This window comes from Peromyscus leucopus, chromosome 3, assembly GCF_004664715.2.
Source record: "Peromyscus leucopus breed LL Stock chromosome 3, UCI_PerLeu_2.1, whole genome shotgun sequence".
NCBI classification, from domain to species: domain Eukaryota; kingdom Metazoa; phylum Chordata; class Mammalia; order Rodentia; family Cricetidae; genus Peromyscus; species Peromyscus leucopus.
Genome location: NC_051065.1, coordinates 133635994 through 133661324, shown reverse-complemented (window position 1 = coordinate 133661324; position 25331 = coordinate 133635994). Strand labels below are relative to the sequence as shown.

Sequence of the window (25331 nt, the reverse complement as noted above, 5' to 3'; positions counted from 1 at the left end):
GTTTGGTGTTCATTCTGTAATAGCATGCTCACATTGACACTGTGGTTATATTGCTCATGTGTGGTTTCCCCGAGCTACCTAATTACACAAGGTTCTATCTTACTCAATGGAGACTCCAGATTTGCCTTCCCAATTAACTCATGGATATTAGATAAGAGACTTGTGTTCTTTCTGTTGGGCAGCAAAATGTGCTTTCTGGAATGTAGGTCATTTGTGATATCAAAGAAAAGGTAAGCTTAAGTATCCCCAGTGCACTTCAGCCATTTGTGCCTGCGCTAGTGATGCCATTTGCAATGAGGGAAGTTCGTAGCATTCAGACGTATTTAAAACAACACATCTTAATGTTGCTATGTATTTCTTCATGACCCAAACATTTCCATTTCACAAAAGTAATACAAAAATCTTGATAATAGTGACAAAGTGTGTCTCATTACTGAGTCCTGAATTTCAGTTCAAGTACGAAGTACATCATTCAGACACTCAAATCTTTCAATCCTGAGACTAAAGTCTCTGTGCTTCCATTTACTGACTCTTATCAGTGTCCCCACTAAAGGAAGGAATACTGCGGTGCTCATAGATTTCAGCAGGCACATTTTACGGTCCTAAGTCCATGTCAGCCTGGTGTTTCCATTTCATTCTGTATCCCCTACCACTATCACTGGTACTGAAGCTGTAGCTCTCTCCGGATTGCTGTGGTTTGATACAGGCACAAAGCATGTGTTCCGTATTAGGGGCTGCATCATGGAGTGTGGGCTCATATTCTGTGAAAACTGTCAAAAATAACTTTGAAAGCCTTATACATGCTTGACACATGATAGTTTCAGGAATTGGGACAGAAATGCCTCAACGCAGGTACTGTTATTTTCTGTGTTTTTCAAGTGAAGGCAGAGAATAGTCCTAGTTATAGTGCATGCAAAGGTGCTAGTCAACATCATCATAACTACTAGATGTTGCGATGAAGCTCCCATTTCTCCAGATTTCCAACACAGCTGGTTCTCCACTGCCTTGGGACAGGTGGCAGTTCCTTTATTTAGTGCCCTGTGATACATTTATCACATATTTACAGTCATGATATGTATTAAATTCATATATTTAAAACATACAGTCAAATGCCTAACAAGATGTTTGAACTGTGAAGGATGCAAAAATTAAGGCTAAGTGAGGAAGTAACCAGGGTTGCTCTCTTTGATATGGGCATATTCTTTTTTAATGTAAAGCAGGCAGAACTCTGCACTGCTTTTATTTTTACCATCAAAATATTAAACAGGTATAAATAATAATACTTAGGATGCATGACTTAAATTTTGGAGCCTACTCATGACCATTCTATAGACTTTAATATGACCAGAGATCACCCCAAGTTATTGAGGTAAAGCCTGCAATATTGCCTAGACTACATGACTCACATTTGAGAAAGGTGTTTCTGGAATTATTGTGCTTTAAATAATTCATGTTTGCATTCTTTAAAGGGGAAGCTTTCTAAAGGGCTGGATAGATGACTCGGTGGGTAAGGTGCATGCTGTCAAGTCTGACAGCCTGAGTTTGACCTCAAGGATACCATGGGGTAGAAGGAGAGTACTGACTTCTGCAAGTTCTTCTCTGACATCCACACACATGCCATGATGTACATACCAGTGTGTGTGTGTGTGTGTGTGTGTGTGTGTGTGTGTGTGTGTGTGTGTGTGTTCACTAAATGGGAGCTATGTATTTTCTAAGTGTGTGTATACCTTTGTTTAGAGGGAATTTCAAGAGCAGAAGCCTTCTTAGTTTAAGGACACAGCACCTTGTGTAGTCAGACTTCATTGTTGCAATCAGCAAGCTTCGTCCATTCCCTTAACTCCCAATTTTACAATAGGAGCAATTCCACTGTGAGTGCTAATGTTACTGTTACCATGGAATTTCTTGAGGACAAAGACATTTGAATTCATGAAACATAATTTTAATAATAACAACCAGGTATGCCTTATGGCTCACTTGTTACTTCAGTTCTAGGCACAAATGCATCACTGAAACATGACATCTTAGTAGCATCTGGTAAGACACTTGGAGACAAGACAGCAATCCGCAAATTCATTACCAGTTGTTCTCAATTGGTATTAGCTTATAAAGTTACAGAACTGCTGAATAATTTTGTTTTAAAGATTGGTAGGCTGCAGTTACAGCTCAGTTAGGTGAAGACAGTTTTACCACCAAGGTAGACAACTTGAGCTTGTTTCCTGGGGTAGACACACACTCCTGCATGTGCATGCACACACACACACACACACACATACACACACAAATAGATAGATTATAGATAGATAGATAGATAGATAGATAGATAGATAGATAGAAAGATAAAAAACATTTAAAAAACATAACAGGGTTACTGACTTTGGAAATGGCCATTTGGGTAAGAAAGAACAATCAATGTACAAGCATGACAACCTGAGATTAAATCCCTAGGACCCACATAAAAAGCCAAGCATGGTCATATGTGTGGGTATAACCCCAGCACTGTGAGGGGCACTGGTAGGAATATGTCTGTAGTTTGCTGGCTGCCTGCTACCTTTAGGTTCAATAAGGGACCCTCTGTCAAAAGAATAAGCTGGAGAATGATAAAGTAGGGTACGCAACATCCTCTTCTAGTCTATACACATGCACACATGCACACACACACACACACACACACACACACACACACACACGCACACGCACATGCGCGCACACGCAGGGTAGTGGACATTTACATATATAACATATGCACACAAGAGATTGGATGTAGATGGGGTAAGGCCTCTTCGTGTTGTGCGTAGCCTGGATAGGCGGAGATGAAGCACCTCAGAGCTCAGGAGCCCTGTGCTGCTGGAATGGAGAACACAACACAGCCATCACACTGCTATCTCTTGTCCTTCAGTGCACTGCAGAACTGCTTTTTCACTCTCCAACACATGTGTGCCCACACCCCCAGTGTTCCAATCAGAAGACCAGTTATTCCCCGTACTTCACTGAGAAAACAAAGCCATCCCAGCAGAGCCTGCTTTAACATGGAATGTAGACTTCCCACGCCTACTTACATCAGCACCGAAACGTTTGTCTTCCCAAACAGATGTTTCAGAGCTCTTTCCCTCTCCTCTTTTGAGGGTCATTATAGTCTCAGCAATCAGGTAAACATAATCCACAAATTTCAAATAACTTTGCTCCACTCCATGAGTCTTCATGCTGCTCTGCTCAACTTCACTCCTGGAAAGGTTTTCTGTAAATTCTTCACCTTCATACTCATTCTCTAGGCTCATCCATTGGGGTTTTTTCTTTTATTTAATAAATCTGTACTGACCTGAGCACAGCTCATTGTCCTTTTTCATGGTTTATCAGAAGGTCTCCACTGTGTCAACTCTTCCACTGCCTTCGTCAAGGCATCCCCCTGTCTCAGAAAACCCTCTGCTACTACCTTCTGCAGAACATTTTCAGTGTCTTTCCAGAATGGCTTCTTTCTCCTAAGCCATCAAATGTTTGCTTCTCCAAGACTCCCTCTTCTCTTGTTTCTCTACACTTTTCAGGAAACTGTTATCATCTCCATCCAGGTAATACAATAGAAATGTTAATAACATCTTTTGAGATAGTTGTAGGTTCACATGTGATTATAATAAGCAACACAAAGAGGTCTTATATATACATTACCTGTGTTTTTTAACCAATGATAAGATCTTGTAGAATTATAATTTATCACAAAAAGATGTCAAAAGTGACATAGTCAAGATACAAAAAGGATTCTCCGCATCACATCCCTTATGAAGCTCCTGTCCAGGTGCACCTGGCTACCTCTCATCCTCAATCCCACTCAATCCTTATTCATGACAGTCTTCCATCTATTCTCCCTTTCTACAGTTTTGTGATGTCAAGAATGTTATATAAATAGAATCATCTTGAATGTACGATTTGAGGATTTGATTTTATTTTTTTACTGTAATATAATTATCTGGGGAGTCAATCCAAGCTGTTGTGTTTTCAAAGCTCTGCCTTTTGACTGACAAATAACATTCCACAATCTGAGTTTAGTACAGCCTGTGGAGCCATTCATCTGTTGAAGGACATCTGGATCCCTTAGGGTCTCCAACGACTAGACTAAAGCTGCTGTGAACAACTCATGTGTGGAGTTCATGAATATAAGTCTGCATTTCTCTGCGACAAATGCCCAGGGTCATAACTGGTGGGTTACAGGGTAGCTATATATTGTTGCTGATTTCAACAAGCTGATGACAAACAGTTTTTCAGAAATGAAAATAATGTGCCAAAACGAGACATTTGATGCACACTTCTACCAACAAGGTATGAGCAGTTCAGTTTTTCCACATTCTTGTCATTTTTCACTCATACTGCTGGGTGTCTTCTATCATCCATTGCAGGTTTCATCTGCATAAAGGCAAATCATGTTGAATATCTTTTCATGTGTTTGTTGATCATCTTCATACCCTTGGACATGAAATGTCTCTTCATATCTTTGTCTGTTTGCTAATTATATCATTTAATTTTTTAACTATTGAAATTTGAGAATATTTTTATATTCTTCATGCTAATTATTTGTTGTCTATATCATTTTCAAGGATCATTTTCCAGATTTTAGATTGCCTTTGCACCCTTTTAACATTGGGTTTTACCAATGTCACAAACAAGCTTAATTCCAGAAATGATGTGTCTGACCCTCAGTCCCCAAAACTTTCTCTTATATTTGTGACAGTTTTAGAGCATTGTGCTTTATGTTAATCTTTAGTTTGTTTTTGTTTTTAGCTAAGAGGGTTAGATCAAGATATATGTATGTATCTGGATACCCAATTGTCCAAAGGCTACCTATTTTCCTTTGAATTGTGTTCATAATATCATCAGGAAACAGTTTGCCATGTTTGGGTAGTCTGTTTCAGAGTTATATATTCTATTCTGCTGACCAACATGTGTATGCTTTCACTGGTACCCAGTGATCACACCCTGCTGAAAGGTAAGGGTGCCACCTTGCAGCCTGGTAAGATGTGATGTCTAGGTGTGCAGGTAGAATTGAAATCACTATTTCTTCTAAAAATATTTGGCTGAGGAAATTGATTTGCTTTTAAAACATTATATTTTATTAGGCTTTCCTTTTTGGTTCTTAGAGAAAACGGGTTTTCCTGATTTTTGTTTTTGTTTGTTTTCTGTTATCCGAATCTGTTGATATTTTCATATCACCAACTTCTTTGAGTTCATATCTGAAATTTGTGAGGCAAGAGACACTTAAGAAACTTAAAATCCCATTTTTTCTTGAGTGCTGACATCACTGAATGGTATGTCTGTCTTTTTCAGGGACTTTAATGAGAGCATTGGGTAGCATAAGGAAAGACAGTAGTATGACTCTTAGAAATTTACCTCCAGCTTAGATCTTTTGTCTAAGGTCCTGGAACTTATGTTCTGACCTTGGTCATCTGCGTTGATATAAGTTTCCAAGGCACTCCAGTGTAACATGGATACAAATGTCATTCACTCTGATGCTCTTCAGTCTTGCTGCTACACATGGAGGAAAACCTACTTGACATCACTGTTTCCTCTTCTCATTCATTATTTTGGAACATGTTTTAAGTCTTTCCACTTCTCTGGATCTGTATGCCACAAACCTAATCCTAACATAAGCTATTATCATGTGAGATTAAAACTTTTTACAAAAACAAAGCTCATCTGATCTTTCCAAATTATACCCTTCTTATCTCTTCATATTGCAGATAGAACAATCTTTCCATAACATTATTATTGTTACTTGATATGTTTAAATTGCCTATGTACCAGTTTTATTTTTATAGGGAGGGAATAAGGCAGGGTCTCATGTTTACCAGGCTGGCTGCAAACTTACTATGTAGCCAAGATAACCTTAGATTCCTGATCCTCCCAACTCCACCTCTCTAGTTCTGGGATCACAAGCATGCTCCCCCATACCCATGTTTATGCAGTACTGGGAGTGAAATTCAAGAATTTGTGTATGACAGGCAAAATAGTATGACAGGCAACTATCAACTGAGCTATATCTCCAGACTCTAACACAGTGATTTTAAATGCACTTTACTCTCACCTAGAGGCCTTGCACATTCTATTACAGAGGCTAAGTAATGCCTACTGGTGGTTAACTGTAGTGCTATGACATTTGAGAGCCACCCCTCTAGGTTCAAGTCACCTATTGAGCAGCAACAGATCCTGAATGTCTGAGTCCTTAGTGGAGACATCACTGGTAAACCCTTAGGACAATGATCTCAGTGTACTAATGACCTTGCACAGAATTATGTCCACTGTATGGCTACATGGGGAGCTGACACACAAGTAACAGCAAATGTCAAATATGAATGGCATATTGTTCCATGTATTGAACAAATTTATCTCCTTAGTAGTTACTATGTGCTTATAATATATCCTTACATTTCCAAGGATATCAGCATTTTCAAATCACCAAGCCACTCCTTACATCTGCTGGAAATCTAGAAAATACTCTCAGCATTTTTACAAAATGGTAGTTTTGGAGAAAGGCTAGTCATACGTTTATGCAAAAGTTAATTTTGGAAACAGAATGACAGAATCGTAACAAGCTTACTGTGTGGTCTTCCCACATAAAATGTTAAATTATCACCAGCTATTCACTATGTGAGCTTCTTTTATTTTCTGTATGCACCAGAAGACTATAAGCATATTGTTTCAGATGTGGAGGCCATATAAAGGAAGGAGGAATACTTCCCTCTGTGCTGAAAAGCATACATTTCACTTGGGGCCTTGAAAAAAAATTGAGACTTTAAGCAAGGAACAGATTATATTGAGGAAGATTTCTTTTAAAAACTTTGACATATTGTGTTTATGTTGTATGAATGTGAGTAAGTATGTGTGTGCCTGGGTACACAAGTAGAAGTCAGAGGACAAGTTGGGGAATTGGGGTCTCTCCTTCCATCCTGTGGTTGTCGGGGATCTAAGGCAGCTCTCCAGGCTTGCTGAGAAGTGTCTCTACCCACTGAGCCATCTTGCCAGCCATGGAAGATTTATCACAAGGAAAACATCTTAATCTTTATCACTGAGTCAGCATCAGAAAAAGGAGAGTAAGAGGGAAGGAGAGAGGGAAGGTGAGAACACAGAGAGACGACAGACAGAAAGACAGACGGAGGGAAGAGAAAGAGGTATAGGAAACGAATACAGTCGAAAGGGTCAGAGGAAAGAAACAAAAGCAGATTCAGCTCTGACAAGCACCAGTGAAGTAACAAATCTGGAAAACAATTTACGTCCTGGATTTCTAATAACACAAAACTTCAGAGAGAGGCCTCAAGCCCCTAAGTCTACGATCTAGAATTAGGTTCACTTTTGAGTCAGTTCACAAAGCACAGTGGAGTTGAAGCTTGTGTAATGTACAGGCACCAGATGGATCCCTTGCTGTATCTAATACTTCCTTTCATTTAGAGTAGAGTTCTAGTATAATTCTTATTTTTATAAAGTTTATTGAAAGTGAGCAAAAAATATATATAAAGGGAAGCTTTTATTTTGTTGGGCTCCCTAAACATTTTGACTGTGATATTTACACAGTGAAATCTGTCTCTTCAATATTACTGTTAGTTTACATTTTTCTCCAATTTGGATGTTTCTCTCAGGTACTTGAGCTTCTGTGTGGGTTTTCTGCACCTGATTTACCATGGCAGGACCAGGGAAGAAGCAGTTGTCATTTCTTGGAGACAGAACCACAACAAGTTTCTAAGAGAAATCAGTTTGGCCAGTTGTAGTCTTATCAGCTGAAAAGAGAAAAGTGTATCTTCCACATTAGAAATGTTCAGGAATTTGTAGGATTTTAGACTTTTCAAAAACTACTTCCAAAGCTTAATTTACAGTAAACATAGTATAAGATAGAAAAGAAAAAAATGTAGATTTATTTCTGATTTTAGAAGTCTAGGATAGTTATGATAGTTTGAATGTAACTGGCACCCATAATCCCATAATCTCATAAGGAGCTACATTATTAGGAGGTGTGGATTTGTTGGAGTGGGTCTGGGCTTGTTGGAGGAAGTGTGTCACTGTGGAGGCAGGCTTTGAGGTTTAATATACTCAGGATACTGCCCAGTGTCTCAGACAACTTCCTGTTGCCTACAAGATACAGGACACTCATCTATTTCTCCATCACCATAACTGCCTGCATGCTGCCATGCTCTCCACCATGGTGGACTGAACCTCTGAACTGTAAGTGAGCTCCCTCAATTAAATGTTTTCTTTAGAAGAGTTGCCGTGGGTCAGGTAGTGATGGCACACACCTTTAATCCCAGCACTCGTGAGGCAGAGGCAGGTGGATCTCTGTGAGTTCAAGACCAGCCTAGTCTACAAAGCGAGTTCCAGGATGGGCTCCAAAGCTACACAGAGAAACCCTGACTCAAAAAAAAAAAAAAAAAAAAAAAAAACACCAAAGAATAAAAAAATAAAATTGCCGTGGTCATGGTGTCTCCTCACAGCAATAGTAAAGCCTAACTAAGACAATATTCCTAAAACTCTGCTGAAACACTGGTGCATAAGGCACTTTTCTGTTGCTGTGATAAAATGCCAGGGCCAAAAGCAGCTTAAAGAATAGAAAGGTTTGCATTGGCTTATCGTTCCAGTGGGACAGAATCCCTTATAGTGGGGCAGGTGTGGCATGCTGGCAGAGTAGGAAGCTGGCTGGTCATATTTTCATATATCAATACACAGCAGAGAGAGAATAAAAAGTGGGGTGGGGATCGCAAAGTCCACCCTCAGAGTTGTATTCCCTCCAGCAGGGCTCCACTTTCTAAAGATTCCATAACATCCCCAAAAAACACCACCAACTGGGGAACACACATTTAAAGCATGAGCCTATGAAGCACATTTAGTCTTCAAACCACTACACTTACTCAGAGTGGAAACTACAAGGGTACCAATCCATCAAATGTACAACAAAAGGAAAAGTCAGCCTAAGGACCCATGTAGCCAAGCAGTTTATAGTGATAAACCAGGATTAAATTCAATCTTAAAGTAAAAAGTGGGAGCTGATGGCATGTTTTTAGTGAAAAGATAGAGGGAGGCTTAGCTGTGGCATAGTTCAGCTCTGCAAACACTCTTGGCTGTTTGAAGACTTACAATAACATACAAGACTGATATCTAAAGTGTACTGAGAGCTTTCCATGTGGCAGTAAGTGCTTTCTGCCATTTAAGCTGTGTGATCCTCTCAGCAATACCAATAATCAAGTGTCCCCACCCATTTGGTGAAGAATGAGATCCAAGAACAAGAACTAGTGATGCACAAAACCCAAACTTGAGAACTGGATCATGGGGCCTGCAGCCTGGGCTCTGTGCATGGATCCTCTTCCAGCTGTGGCATTCCCTGAGTGCACGGTACTCTCCATGAGCCAGGCACATAAATGTTTCCCATGTTGGGCCCCTCAGGTCGTCTAACAGCTGAGATTTGGTACCCAATTTAAACTCAAAAAAATGAAGTCACAGCAAGTTCAAGATTAGAACCTGTGCTTTTATCTTGTGTTTCCAACATCTCTTCTCCCAGCTTTGCTGAAATGTGGACCCAAAAAGTACCTCATAGAATGAGTGGGAAAGCCCAGGAGCAAAATTTAGTGATCACAGTTCGAGATGTTACAGTTGGCACTTGAGAGGTTCTGCTCAGTGCCGGGGCTCAATACACTTTATTGAATACAGTTTGGGACAAAGAAAGGCAAAGCAAGCCGAAGCAAGCCAAGTGAAAGTTTTCGGTACTCTGACTTCTCTTGATAGCATGTATTACAAAAAATATCAACTTTATTATTTTATACTGAGACAAGATCTCACTTCTGAGACCAGGCTAGCCTGGAACTAAACATGTAGTCTAGGCTGGCCTCAAGCTCACAGTCTGCCTTAGCCTCTGGAGCACTGTGTGAACCACAGTGCCCAGATTTAAAGTCACACATCAGAACAACCACAACCTAATGCTATTTCAGAAAACACTTTGTCTCTAACCAGAGTCCCCTGTCTGAGACGTGCTCACATAACTTCTTCATTTGAGTTCTCATACTTCGGAAAGGTCTAGTTGAGTCATATTGGTGGGATTTCCAGCTCGACTGCCTTTTTATTAAAACAGCAAAGCCTGTATCAGCATAGGACACTATTTTATTCTAAAGTGACTGTGAACTACCTCTCAATTCCCTCAGTTGTAACTTGGTGCAATCCTATTTGAACCCAGACTGTCACATTTAAAACATATTTTGTTCTAGTTTACCTACATTTGTGTCCCTATCTAGATGCTATTGAAGACTGTAAGACACATTGGTGTAAAATCCCCCTCATTGATTTAACTGCTGAGACCTCATCAGCTAAAGACACCTCTGGTCCTCCCCCACCTGCTTCTCTTAGAGACACTAATAACATTTTGGGGAATTTGACCTGTTTTTCCATCCCTTGGACTACGGGGGGCAGTATGACTTGTGTGAAAACACGGTCTGCAATGTCTTTGTGTGCTGTGTTTTTACTGAGTCATGTGTGACATGAATTATGGCTATCTTTTAGAAAACACCCTGTTCGCTAAGCATATGACAGTGAATTGATTACATCTGTTGTTGTTGTTGTTTCATAAATTATCTTCTGGAAGAATTTGTTATTATAATATCTTAAACTTTATCCAAACTCTCATCCTAAGGAGTCTGCCTTCCAAGGGAAGAAAATGGTTTTTTAAGACACTGTAATGTTGAACTCAAGTTCTATCATCTCAAAATGCATCAGTAAATATACTTTCAGTAACGACTTTGGGCAGCTCTAACTTGTGCTGTTTATAGAGCCTATCGTCTCTCAGTAGATACATTCTGTCCAAGTGTAATTGGGAATTAATTTGAGACAATATAGATGGATGTCGTAGCAATCTTTATGCTTTCTTCTCTACTGCAGCCAAGTTATTCAAAGCCCTCAATTACTAAGTTTTTTTCACTGATCCACAATGACCCACACTGGACTAAAATCAACAGGAAATACATTGTGGTAACTACCTACGATAGCCCTAAAAACCACATCTTCTCCTCATGACTGCTATTGTTTTTATTTATAGGGACCGAGCCCCTTTCATTTTTACTTCAGAGATGGAGTACTTTATTACCGAAGGTGGAAAAAATACACAGCATTTTCAAGACTTTGTGGAGCTTTGCTGCAGAGCTTATAACATTATCAGGAAACACAGCCAGCTGATCCTGAGCCTTCTAGAAATGGTAAGTCCCTTGGAGAAATAATAACAGTCCTGAGCTTCATTTGTGTCTCCTCCAGTGATCTATTTGTCCTAATGGGTTGGAGTTTCCCCAAAGAGCTTTTAAAACAGAATGGAGTGAGCAGCAGAACATGTTTCTTGACAATTCAATGTTAATTTATACTTGTCCCATCTGACGTTACCATCGTGGCACTGGTGGTGCATTCAGGGGGGATTCCTATGTAGGGCTGACTAAGGTTCAAGGAAAGTCATTTTTAAAATAACATCTTTGGTTGCATTGTCCCTTTTTGAAAACTGCCTCAAAATTATTTAATTTGCATACGATGTCAACCTCATGATGTAGATGAGGTAGATTCATCCTGGCTTCCTTGTCTCAATATCTATCTGCCTCTGAGCACATGACCACTATTCAGATTAAGGAATGTAGGGTCAAGACTACAAACTCTAGGGTTGGAAAGATGTCCCAGTGATTTAAAAACACAAACTTCTCTTGCATAGGACCTGAGTCCAGTTCCCAGCACACTCATCAGGTGGCTCACAACTGCCTGTAACTCCAGCTCCAGGGACCTGATGCACTCTCCTGCATGCAACTAGGCCCATAACCACATACAGACACATACATGCAAATTTAATTCAAAGCAAAAGGAGTCTAAAAGTGTGACTGATTAATTAGTGATGGGACTGCAGACTGATGCATTTAGCGGCATATATTGGGTCTACTGAGCTGTGGTCCTATTTCTCTGGATCATAGAGGACTCCGTGTTTCATTCCAGTGTCCACTGCAAAGAGATGAAGAATAGTCACATAGTATAAGGAAAGAAGAACCCAATAGAAATGTCTTTTGGAGAATGATGTGGTGATTTCTTTGAGTGCATACCTCCATGGTAATCCACCTGTAGAAGAGTAACATACCACTCATCCATCAATGTGTGATTTGGAATCTATCAAACACAACTGGCTTAGAATTTTCAATTCTGCTAATAGTTAGTAAGAAGACAGACTTGGTGATTGGGTCTCTCTGATTTCAAATGCCAGCTTGGTACTTTAATGATTACATTCTTTGGGTGTACTTATACTTAAACCTAAATACTGTTTCCTTATTAAATGAGGATAATAGCTGTTATCTTATGGAATCGATGGATAAATGACCTAGTAATGAATGTATCATATGGACCAGGCATTATGCTAAGGTATTAATAGATTAATTTTCATAACTCTATCTGATAATTAACATAAAGTACTTATGATAGTGTCTGCCATATAGTAGAGTACAGTTAATTAATATGATAATATGAGATCATTGTTAATTTAATTTAAGTACTGTCAGGCTAGGGATATGTTTCAATTGGTAAAGTGCCTACCTAGTACTGCAGACAATTGGGTGTACCGGTACACACATGTAATCCCAGAACCCAGAACCTGAGAGGAAGAGACAGGAGGACCAGAAGTTCAAGGTCATCTTTGGTCACAAAACAAGTTTGAGGATAGCTTGAACTACATGAAACCCTGACTCAAAATTCATTCAATCAATCAATTGAAAGGGTACTGACCAATACAGGATCATATATGCCTGTGTTGAATTTAAATTTGTATTAGTATTGCTTAAAGCTGAAGATTCAGTTTCTCAATCTCACTAGTTTCTTCTCCACAATTCAGATATTTTAATGTGTCCTTTGTTTTGTTTTGTTTGTTTTTCCTGCATTGGGAATTGAACCTAGAGTTCTCCCACTTAGTTACATCCCCAGGCCTCAGGATCTCCAAGTTAAGTTTCCAACTATAGCCAGCAATTCTTATTTGTCAGTCTGTGTCCTAGCTCCCAATTGTGTTAGACTCTATTGCTTTAATAGGATGTCTTACAGTTTATAATAAGCTGATTCCATAATACAGAGAGAACTCTATGAGCACTAAATTCACAAATTTGACTTTATTTACATAATAGCTATCCAGGCACTATCAACTCTAATGTCCTCTTAAACTCAGGAAGGTCTAGTTGGACTCTGTCAAGATCTTAATCATGAATCCATGAGCTCTCAAGGGCCTATTGTGTGCCAGGAACTGTAAATGATAGGTTAACATATAAGACCCAGATTCTTAAATTTTTCAGTTGAATAGTGATGATTTGTATATATAAGTAACTGAGGTTTCCAGCTTTTGTAAGTGATAATCACATTATAAAAACTATAGAAAAAGAATAGTCCCAGCTCTAATGAATGCCTTAACCAGATGCAGGTGTCCAGAACAAAAACCCACAAGTCAAGTTTCATGGAGCTATTTCTCCAGTGGCATTAAATTATGCTGGATGACAATTAAGCATGATAGGTTAATATGATAGCAGATCATCTCAATGAATAGGAACATCTTGTTCAGAATTTTTTTGTTTATTAAGCTTTCTGCATTTCTTTAAAAATATTAATTAATATTAATTAATCATTTAAAAAAATGTAAATGTTAGGCCAGGCATGGTGGCTTGTGCCTGTAATTCTTACAGTCAGGAGGCTGAGGCAGGAAAATTACAGTTTCAAGGCTGTCTTGTCTCCAACAACAACATCAAAAATGTTGTACTCTATTGAATTTAAGGAAAGGAAAGGGGCTGGGGAGAGTGCTTAGTGGTTAAGAGTGCTTGCAAAGGACCCGAGTTCAGTTGCCACTACCAACTTACATCCAGCAGCAACTTACAATGACCTGAAATCCAGTTCTAGGGAATCTAATGCCCTTTTCTGGCCTCCATGGGCACCCACCCACAAATGTGTCACACAAACACACACAGACTACATTTTTAAATTTGACATATAGTGATTTAATCCTGTTTTGAAATAATTTCTTACACAATTAGTAAAAACAGCGGTTTGACTTTTAGGATAAGGGTGAAAATTAGCAATGGAGATCATTCATACACACTAAGTGATAATCTCAGATTTAGACTCTTCCAGAAACAGTAATAAGAATCGGAAGCAATGCAGACCACTTAATCCCACAGACACATGCTCGCAAAATTGTGATGTGTGGTTGCCTCACATGTGTGCTTTCTGGTCATCTACCTCCGTTCCTCTGCTTTACTCCAGTGTGGATACTGTGGGACTCTTGATAAAGTCTTCAGTGGCTATTTCAGGACCACATACTCTCTAGCTAAAGCTTCTCTTAAAATTAAAACCAAGTTTAAATTTGTGAAAACTTGCTTTCTACATACACATTTAATATGGCTTTTTTTCCATTCTGACTCTCAAGTTGACATCTTTAAACACAGTTCAGTGCACTACACCATGACCCAGTTACAAGTTGAGAAATACTTGGCACAGGTCATCAAGGCTGGGTTCTGCAAACGATCAATACACAAGATCACAAGGCACAGGCGTTCAGTGGGTTCAATGTGGAGTTAATGACCCATCCTCAGCAGAAAGCATCTTGTTGCCAGATATCTGCAGTGCTTTTGTTTCCTCATGGGGAAAGCAAGCAAAAAGTAATCTATGTAATTCCCATCTTGCTTAAAAGGAACATCTGTAGGAGACCCGAGTGTGTTGCTGGCTGAGTTCACTACATAAAAGCCTGTATTTCGTCAGCTTTTCTCCCATTAAAAAAAATCAATATAAACTATTATGGAAGACTCTCAAAGAACACAGGGACCATTCACCCAGTTTCAGATGTTTATCACTCCCATTATTATAGCAGATATTTCTCAGTGGAAATCTTTCTAGATTCCCTATATGGTAAGGAAAGAGCACAGATTCCCTACGTGAAGCTATCAAAATAGAGCTGGGCTTAATATCAGAATAGAAACAAAAGTCCTGTCCTTAGAACAAATGACTCATACACCCAGTGTTTGTATCTGTTCATTCCTACCTGTTATAGTTGTCCTCTTCCTTCCCCACCACCCCAGCTACATGTATCACCCATGAACTCCAGAAAAAAACCTATGATATACACTGCAGTGGGTCAGAGAACAGACAAGTAGGGCTAAGTAGGACCCACTATGGAGCCATCCATATTCTCTGGTATTATCACACTCAATGATTCCTCTCCAAGGGATGGGACATATAAAGGGTGGACTTGGGTCTTGTTATCTTTAGTCAGTCATATGGTGGAGAGAGAGTTGGATTCATCTGGTTTGTTATAGTCTGAACATGTCAGCTTGTATAAATAGATGATAGATTAGACAGAGATGGATGGATAGATAGACAGACAGACAGACAGACAGATATCCCTCCACTAAGTAGGAGAGGTTCAAAAGCATGAAATGATGTCCATTCATGCAGATGAAATGAAAGGCACATTAAAACAAACATAAATGTTTGTGTGTCTATCACTAGAGTGATCCAAGTAAGCTTGATTTTGTCTGTATTTATTCTTTCCTTTTCGGTTTTGGGTTTTGTTGATATCAAGATGCTGCATGCAGGACTGCCTGAGCTAAGTGGAGCTGAAGACCTAAAATACGTATATAACAATCTCCGTCCACAAGACACAGATCTGGAAGCCACAAGTCATTTTACCAAGTAAGATGAGCTGCAAATGTGTATGTGTGTTCATACGTGTTGACATATGTTCCACATTTGAGGTGATCTCAGGTTAAACTAGTCATTGGTATGAAGCTGACATCTCTAGAACCATCTGTGCCCCCATTTTCAAAGAACAGAAACAGAGAAGTGTGCGTGTCTACAAGCAGAAGGCCTTGGCTGGTATCTCCACAGATGCTATTGTTTGCTAACTAGCTTCTTTGTCTAGCAGATTGCTCAATAAGAGGTCGTTGCAAAGAGCAAGGGCTGACATAAATAAATTGGTTATTCTACTTGAACTCTGTCCAGAAAAACAATTTAGAGAAAGAGATTTATGAAGAGAAACGGGCCCTTAACTTTCATCTGCAAGACAATACAAATATTGGGATATTTAGTCAAAAACCTGTGACTGTCATCTAGCTTTAATCTATTTTTTATCAAGCAAATCTGGGAAACACTGATGTACTTTAAGGTAAGAGTCTCACCAGAATGCAGAGAACATCAGTTAGACGCCAAGGCTGTGGGCAAAGGACAGTGGTTTTTATAATGGAACGCCCTACATTGATTTTCTTTTTGAACATAGAGTATAATTCTCAGACTATTTCAAGTATTCAGTAAATGTCAACTGCAGTTATTCCTGTGCATAGCTCACGGAAAGCAAACGGAACTCTTTTGTTCCCTTTCTTCAGAGTGACTCTTACTTCAATCTCTTAATCACTGATATTTTCAACACAGATTGCATTATTTTCACTGGAGCATATGCTTTGGAAAGAAACATCAGTTAAATTAAAACCCCTCCAGGGTTTGAATCCCCCCTCCATTTCCCTATTGTACAATAAAGAGTGTGTCCTCATGGCCAGGGTGCAGTGAGGCTTCAAGAGGGCAGAACTTCACTCCCATCAGGAACTCTTTCTCATGAACTTGAGTAGACAGGCGGCACGACCAGCAGTGGAATTTAAGACAAATGACAGAATCAAAGATGATAGACCATGAGGGCCCTTATACTGATGATAGTGACAATGAAAATTCAAAGGAGAAAACCAAGATGCAGAGGGTTAAGGATCTTCCCCACCATGCACAGAAGCAAGAGGGGCTCAGATTAGGTCTCATCTTTCTGTTCTGGAGTCTTCCCAGGGGTCAATTCTGGAAACTAGATGATATTACTAAGTAACACTTGGTAGAGGGGGGACCTTTTCTGATACCTATTTATTATTTTTTTAATCTACCATTAGAGATGCATTAGGAAAGACTGGTAGAAGTTTTTGTTTGTTTGCTTTTTCATTCTTTAAAAAATATCCTCAGCTCAGGAGGCTGAGGCAGGAGGACTGCCATGAATTCAAAGTTAGCTTGGATTTCATAGTTAGTTCCAGATGCACCTGGACTACAGTGGAAGACCCTGTCTCAAAACAGCAACAACTAAACTAAACAATCTCTTAATTAAGTACACATACATATAGATTAGATAGATAGATAGATAGATAGATAGATAGATAGATAGATAGATAGATAGATAATATTGACTAATAGTCCTTCCTACCACATAGGTATATAGATACTAAAGTAAAGAAAGAACTATCAGACCCTGGCCAGAAAAAACTGTGGACAGACTTCATTAGCCAGAGTCCCATTTTGCCCATCTCTTTTGATCTTGTGTATGAATGATCTTCCCAAAACCAATTCACTGCCTCCATCCATTTCAAAGGGACCGGCCCAAGTACAGGAAGCAGATCCAAGCCAGCAACCTCCTGGCAGTGGGTTTATCCTCCTGAACCACTGCTGTACCTCTGCCAGGGCAATTGCACAGCTGCAAATGCTCTTCTTCCTAATGGAATTTTCTTCTACCACTTTGTAGAGAAGCAGGTTTAGACTCGTTCTCCATTTTAGGATTAAGCAGCATGGAGTTGCGTAAAATAGAATACATCATCCCCGTATTTAACAACACTTCATCTTACCATTCCTTATCTCTTCCTTCCTACCCTTCCCATCGGAGTGTCTCCTTCAAAACTTATTGATCTCTTTCTATTACCCCCCAATGTAAATTTTTCCAGGATAGATAATTTTCATGATGTAACATTCATCCTGCATTTGTCTATTTGACTCATATATAAATCATAAATTTTTAGAGGGGGTGTGTAACCATACCTTCAATCCTACTTAAACATGAAACTCCAGACAAATAATATATCACCCCTGAAACCTTGTTATTCAGCACTCACTAATCTTTCTTCTCATGATTCTACAGGATAAGCTCTTTTTATGTACTATATATTGCAATTATATGTTGTCTTGCATAATTTCATCTCAACCAAAATTTTGGTTGGTTACATCAGTTTCTCCCAAGTAAAGCAGAGGAAGGGGTATATTCCTACTTTCCCATTCCTGTGAATATCTGAATGTGAAACAAGCCCTACTTGAGGGAAAGTACAATTGAAATGCCCGGCTGCAATTAAGTATATGGAAGACATTTAACAATAAGCTAACACCTAAGATAGTGCTTCTTATGTGTCAGGTCCTATTGTAAGTGCTTTTCATTGTCATAAAAACCCTGTGAGTAGCGAAATTCCTAATTACATATTTAGATTAGTAAAGCAAAACCCAAGAGACATGAAACAAATTGCAAGACATAGGCAGCAAGAGGTGCAGCCGTGTGATGAGGTTCTAGAATGCGGAGTATCAACCAGGAGTCTGTAGGCTCAAGGTCATCTCTTCTACAGCTTCTCAGATACCTGTCACTCCATAATCCAGGTCATAGTTTAATCAAGATGTCCTCACCCTTCCACGGGCACTTATCCTCACATCTGAGCTCCTCTAACCTCTGCAAAGATAGAAACCCCTCCCTCAAAACAGTATCTCTATTCACCATTAAGAGTTCCTTGGATGTTTTTGTGTAAAATCTGCTCTACTTGCTGCCTTTGGAGACTCATGCAGGTTCCCAGAAGTCACTTTCCTTCTTGTCTTACTTTTGCCACGTTCCCAAATGGGTTAAAATGATGTCTCTATTTTCTTCTCAGCAAAATTTACCATGAAATTTACTCTTTCTTAATCCTCAAGAGTCTCATTAGTGTATTTTATCCTAAGGTTTTAGTAGAACATCTTTATAATTTTAGGTCTGATGTAGGCAGAAATTTCCTGTCCCAACTGTCTGCTCCCAAATAACCAACGCAACATGGAGACTTAAGATTACTTATAAATGCTTGGCCAACATCTCAGGCTTGTTACTAACTAGCTCTTACAACTTAATCCATTTCTATTCATCTATGTGCTGCCCCAAGGCTCATGGCTTTTAACTCTATTCCATTTTGTATGTCCCACTCATTCTCTGGCTGGCTGGTGACTCCAGACTCCACCTTCCTTCTTCCCATCATTCTCAGTTTGGCTGTCCTGCCTAACTTCCTACTTGGCTACCAGACTGTCAGCTTTTTATTAACCAATGAGAGTAATACATATTCACATTGTGCTGAAGGATTATTCCACAGCAGTCTGATGTGTCTATTCAGGTCTTCTTCAGGTTCTTTGGGCAGGATGAACAACTCAGGGACATTTCCATCTAGCACAAAAAAAGAACTCAATATAGAAGGTCCAGAAATATCTATCATTTGTGCCTATTTCCTTGCAATACAAAAACTGTTTCCTATGATCTATTGTTTGAATATTTGAATTTCTAAAGTATACATTATTTCTTCTTTAAATACTTAAACAATGAATAGAGTAGGTTTAAACAAATCTAGGTCAATTGTAAATGACAAGCAACTTAGGTAGAGCATTTGGGACTTTAATGAATGCTAGAAATTATATGTACCTCTTTACAACCATCTCTGAGTACCCAAAACATACTTGGTCCAGAATTTCCCAAAGATAGCAAGATCTTAAGATGGTAAAGTCTCTTACATAACATGACATAATGTGTATACATGACCTACAGCATCCTCTTATTTTCCCATGGTCTTCTCTAGATTACTTTTATAATAATACAATGGAAATGGTATATAACCTTACATTATAATATGTAATACATTAATTAATATATAAATACTTTTACACTAATATGATGGAAATGGTACCTAATATACTGTGTTACTCAGAGACTGATGGCAAGAAAGAAAAATCTGTCTGTGTTCTGTAAAGAAAAAAATATTTTCAAAGTATTTTTAGCCCATGGTTAGTTGAACTTGTAGCTGTGGAGGTCACAGGAATATTCAAGTGTACTTTTGTATAAATCATACTGTTCTCTTTAGTTGTGTTCTCGAACATTACATGGATTTTAGAACTTAAAAAAAGAAATGCTTATTCACGGAAAAAGAAGCAAGTCCTGTAATGAACCCATCATGGGTATTTGCTGTTTCTGTGGAGATAATTAAATACACACACACACACACACACACACACACACACACACACACACACACACACCTTATTAATTATATACTGTATTTGGGAGAGATACATATAGTCTCTATGTTTACATTCTTTTATTCTTTCCTTTGTTCTGAGATTCTTCAAGCCTTTTGTGCTGCTGCTTATTCTGTAGTAATTACCAAGTAACAGATAAAAATAAGACAAGAGAATCTACCTACTCACTGTCACCAGGATCACAGCTGGGGAGGGGGGGTGAGTAAGGACTGAGACGTGTGAGATGTACCGTTATGGTCACCCTAAGTTCCCACATCCTTCCTACACTGTTAGCATCAGGAGGCTCCCCTTTCAACTGTGCTGGAGACTTGAAAGCCAGAACTGACTCTTTCTATCTGGGTGTGAGCAGCACAGATTGCTTCCCTACTCCTGGGTGTGTGCATTCAGGTCAAGAGCTGATTGTAAGTATTTCAGAGGATGTTACATGCTGTGAGGCACTGAAAATTATATTGTAATTAATGGTATAGAGAAGAAAAGAAAAATAAAACTGGCTTGCTGGCCACAAAGGTTTTTTTTCACATCACTGCCAATGCCTCTCTCTTCCCCAACTTCCTTCTACCCCTTCTTGAGGAGAAGCATCGCTGAATGGAATCAAGAAAGAATCATGACTCAGGCCCCTGCAAATTGATGCTTTCATGGAGTATCTCTGAGACACCCACTGCTAGGCAACAAAGGAAACCATCCATTAAAATCCTGTCCAAACGGGTTATTTCAGAATTTTCAATCACTCTCAACCCTCTGGTTAGCTGTCCTTAGAAACAGATAACCTTCCTCACAGATGGACTGGAATGATAAGTATAGACTCACCACCCACCTCCCCTCCCACATCTAGACAGAGCTTTTCACATCATCCATTTCCCTCTCCAAAACTGAGAGAAGATATTGTCCATGGATACCCAGAGACCCCTTTGGACTACCATGCAGATACTGTGATTCAGACAACATACCATCTACTATTCTTCAGCTAGAAGCTAATGTGAAACAATGCAAAACTTCAAACAAAAAAGAAAAAAAAATCTGGCATTTGAAGGATAAATGACATGCACAGATTCAAACAATAAGCCAACAGTGTCAGAAACCAACAGGACCTATCTGGTCTCAACTGGAAAGAGGCCTGCTTTGTTTGTCTTGCCCATCATGAGCTATGCCCCACTACCAATTTTCTGACATTCTCTGGTGTAAGTTTCAGAGACACCTGATTCATTTATGTACTTGTCTTTGTTCTTACTGGACTGGTCTTTCATATGAGTGTCTGTGGAGCTTGTTGCTTGAGTCCTGTAGGGGTACTCTTGCCAAAGAACAGTTCAGAGTCATTTCTCTCAACTTGGCACTTTGGAGAACAGCTTTAGGAGTAACCATTGTGTAGAAGAAATGTTGTGGCACCAGATGAGATGATTCTGAAGAAGATGGAGATGTTGACAGCCTCTAAAAGTGTGTACCTGGACTCACATCTGAGTCACAGTTTCCTGAGCCACCACAACTACAGACACAATGCAGGGAATCCTGTGTGCCCCCTCCTTCTCCCTTTGATCTCATGGCTAAATAACAAGACAGGCTTCATGCCCAAAGGCAACCAAACACAGTCTCATGCCTTTGTAACTGTTTTCTCTCTGGACCTGAGCAAAAGAACATGGTGGGGGTGTAGATCCCTGAGTTCCTTTATCATTACACTAGAATTTGTACTTAGTGTCTTACAAATTTACATAATGTAACTGTTTTATTTCACAAATAAGGGTAAAAATCTCCTTTAATTTAGCTTAACTGCTGATACCTACAGAGATGAATGCTCACAAGGAGCAAACAGAACTTGGACGGAGTAACAACCAAGGCATTCAACATTTCTGAAAACTGAGAAAACAAATTCAAAGAGTGTTCTCAGAATTCCTTCTGCCGTTGTGAAAGCCCTTCGTGGTTCTTTAATCTCACTATAACTCAAACCACACTAATTTTCTGAGCCCTTGTTTATTTATTATTTTAATTTTTTACTTGCCAGTATAACAGCTTTTACAATATTTGTACTTCCCATTCTGTTAGCCAGCCACATTCAGTATGATGTGTGACAGCTTAGTTGCTAGTCTAAATTTCTACAATAGGAACATCTCTGACAATATGCCCAATTTGCCTAAATACCAAGTCAGGATAAAATTAGCTACTGAGTAATAAAAATGGTATTTGGAATTTTCTGGAATACTCTGAGTCTAAAGGTTAAATGCATTTGAAAAGTTTAATGTACCAACTAAAGGTACCAAAAATCACGAGTAAAGAAAGGAGTATCCCAGACAACAGTGGTTAACAATGGCTGTTGCCTACACACTTGCTCTGTGCTTCAGTTCACAGGCAACAGAAGTCCTGAGCCTGTGCATACATAGCTGTCTATTCTAGTGACTTAACAACCAATTTCATGAAAGTAACTTACCACCAATTCTAAGTACATCTCTTCATATTTTAAAGAATTGTATAACTTCTATTATAACACCATCTACTGCTTTGAATCTTCTCTATTGTTGCATGTTAAGATTTATTTTCCTATTCTGCATAACAATTAATTTCAGCATCCTCAGCACCCCTGGCACTGAGGATATGGTTCAATGCTGTCCTTTGACTGGCACACTACTCTGTAACTGGAGTAGACCATCACCCATCTATCTCCTGGGCTCTCCATTCTATTTGCTCAGATCTAATCAGTTTTTACAACGGGCCTCCATGAGAAGGTCTAATAATAAGCTTTTTACAGTTGAGGCTAAGGAGTCTGAGATTCTTGTTTATATTCAGTAAGGAGCCTCTTGTGACATTTACTTAGGACTCACCAACTCTATGGCATTCATTCTGAAGACCTGAAACTTCAAGTTGGAAAACAGCAAAGATATTTAAGAAGATTTTCTGTCTGCTGTGAGAGAGTGTCTTCTATCTGTGACACGGCAAGCAGCCAGGAAATCTCAGCACTGTGCTTGCCTAAACACAACATCAGTATGAGAACACCAGCTGACGTGCTAGTTGGGGGAGGGGGGAATTCTCACAGCTTTATTCCCAGAGAAGACAGAGGCAATTCATGGTTAGTGAGAGATGAAGAATCAGTCTTCTTCAGGGATAGGTCCTGATAGGTCATCCAATTCCAAAAGGTCAGCCCTGAACACATAGAAGCAACACTGAATGAACTCGGTATGCTGTATTGATAAATTTGTGTGTGTGTGTGTGTGTGTGTGTGTGTGTGTGTGTGTGTGTGTGACAACAATACATAAAGAATAAAAGGGCATGAATTTGGAAAGGAGTGGGGCTTTGTGGGGGAAGAATTAGAGGAAAGAGAGAGAGGGATAATATTAACATAGTACTCATATATGAAATTCTCAAAAAAATAAAATTGAGTGATTTTAAAATCGAGTTCTAAAGGACAGAGGAGGGTAAGAAGAAGATGAAGAGGAGGAGAAAGATGAAAAGGAAGATGCAGAGGCAGCAGCAACATCCCTAGCTACTCTAATAGTCACGTGATAGCATTCTTACAGGACCTGAAGAGTTTACCAAGACTACACCAATGGTTTACACAGTTGATTCCCCTCGTTTCTTCCCACGTGCAGTTAGCTACCTTTTGGACTCATGCAGTCATTTCTTTATTTATTTGGTAGTAGTTGAAGTGTTGCACACTAATATACTACTTCTAATGATTTGTGTTACCTCTTTTGATCCTTGAGAAATAGCATGCTTTAATCACCAAGTATACTCCATAGAAGCTCCTGACCATCAGGAATGATGTTAAACTTGTAAGCAGGGCTAGTGAGCTCAGTGCAAACAGAGTTGACTTTTCTTTAACAAGTGATTTTTGCAGCATACAACTGTGCCAAATAATATGAAAATGAAATCCTGTGTATAGCTCCTACTGGCCTGCCTATGTTGCTGGAGGGCTTCTCTCCAGGTTCCACCAAGCCCCACAGTCCCACAATCCACGTATAAAATAATCACTCAGATGCTTATATTACTTATAAACTGTATGGCCATGGCAGGCTTCTTGCTAACTGTTCTTATATCTTAAATTAACCCATTTCTATAAATCTATACTTTGCCACATCGCTTGTGGCTTACCGGTGTCTACATGCTGCTTGTCCTGGCAGTGGCTTTCAGTGTCTCCCTCCCTTCTTCCTGTTTCCCCAATTCTCCTCTCTCCTTGTCCCGCCTATACTTCCTGTCTGGTCACTGGCCATCAGTGTTTTATTTATATAGAGTGATATCCACAGCAGCCTATGCTGGACAAATATAAATGCTCATTAGCATCAGTGTCTTCAGATTACTGTAAAGACCATCAGAAGGAAAATATCCACATGCTTATGGCCATGCATCCCAAGCTATGTGGGCAACCTATCAAGTCCATAAGAATTTACATGATATATGTTATTTTATTCAAAGGATAAAACAAAAAAATTGTTTTGCATTTACACAAATACATTTCATACATGTGCAACCAGTTATTAGGAGTTCTCTTTGACACATCTAAATACTAAGTTTTCAAAAATAAAAGTGTTCCCAGCAATCAGAAGGCTGAAGCAGGAGGAGGAGCAGATCAACACCAGCCTGAGCCATAGCAAGACACTTTGTGAATAAAATGCTTAGGGAGGTATCTTTTCTTATGCACACAGAATGTATTGCAGTGATTATTTGTTGAATACATGCTTTAAATTCTGTGTGTGTGTGTGTGTGTTTGCTTGTGTGTATGTATGTGTATCATGTGTATGCAGATGTCAAAAGACTGTGTCAGATCCCCTGAACTGTAGTTATAGGCTGTTGGGAGTCACCTGGTGTGGGTTCTGAGAAACAAACCCAGGTCCTACAAGAGTAGCTGTCTCTCTTAACCACTGCTCCTATAGAAAAGGTTTTAAAAACACTGTTTTGCTTAGAATATGTGCTTGAATATCTTTGACATATATATAATAAAAATACATATAGTATATTTGACATATATATATATATATATATATATATATATATATATATATGCTGTGGATATCACTCTGTATAAATAAAATGTTGATTGGCCAGTAGCCAGGCAGGAAGTATAGGTGGGACAAACAGAGAAGAGAAATGTGGGAAGAGGAAGGCTGAGTCGGGAGCCAGCCCACTGTACAGGGAGCAGCATGTAACAGGCACACAGGTAAAGCCACGTAATATGTGGCAACATCTAGATTAACAGAAATTGGCTGAGTTTAAGTGTAAGAGCTAGTTAGTGGTAGGCTTGAGCTAATGGCCAG

The 25331-nt window shown here is 39.2% G+C and overlaps 1 protein-coding gene across 3 annotated transcripts in view; it reads left to right on the top strand.

The window, feature by feature from the left end:
- Positions 1–25331, top strand: part of Pik3c2g (phosphatidylinositol-4-phosphate 3-kinase catalytic subunit type 2 gamma) — a 347375-nt gene that overhangs the window by 244019 nt on the left and 78025 nt on the right. For all 3 annotated transcript variants that reach the window (XM_037204039.1, XM_037204040.1, XM_028872205.2), the window contains 2 exons: positions 11048–11204; positions 15578–15687. In XM_037204039.1, coding sequence (XP_037059934.1) covers positions 11048–11204; positions 15578–15687 — 267 coding nt within the window. The remainder of the gene's footprint in view (positions 1–11047; positions 11205–15577; positions 15688–25331) is intronic.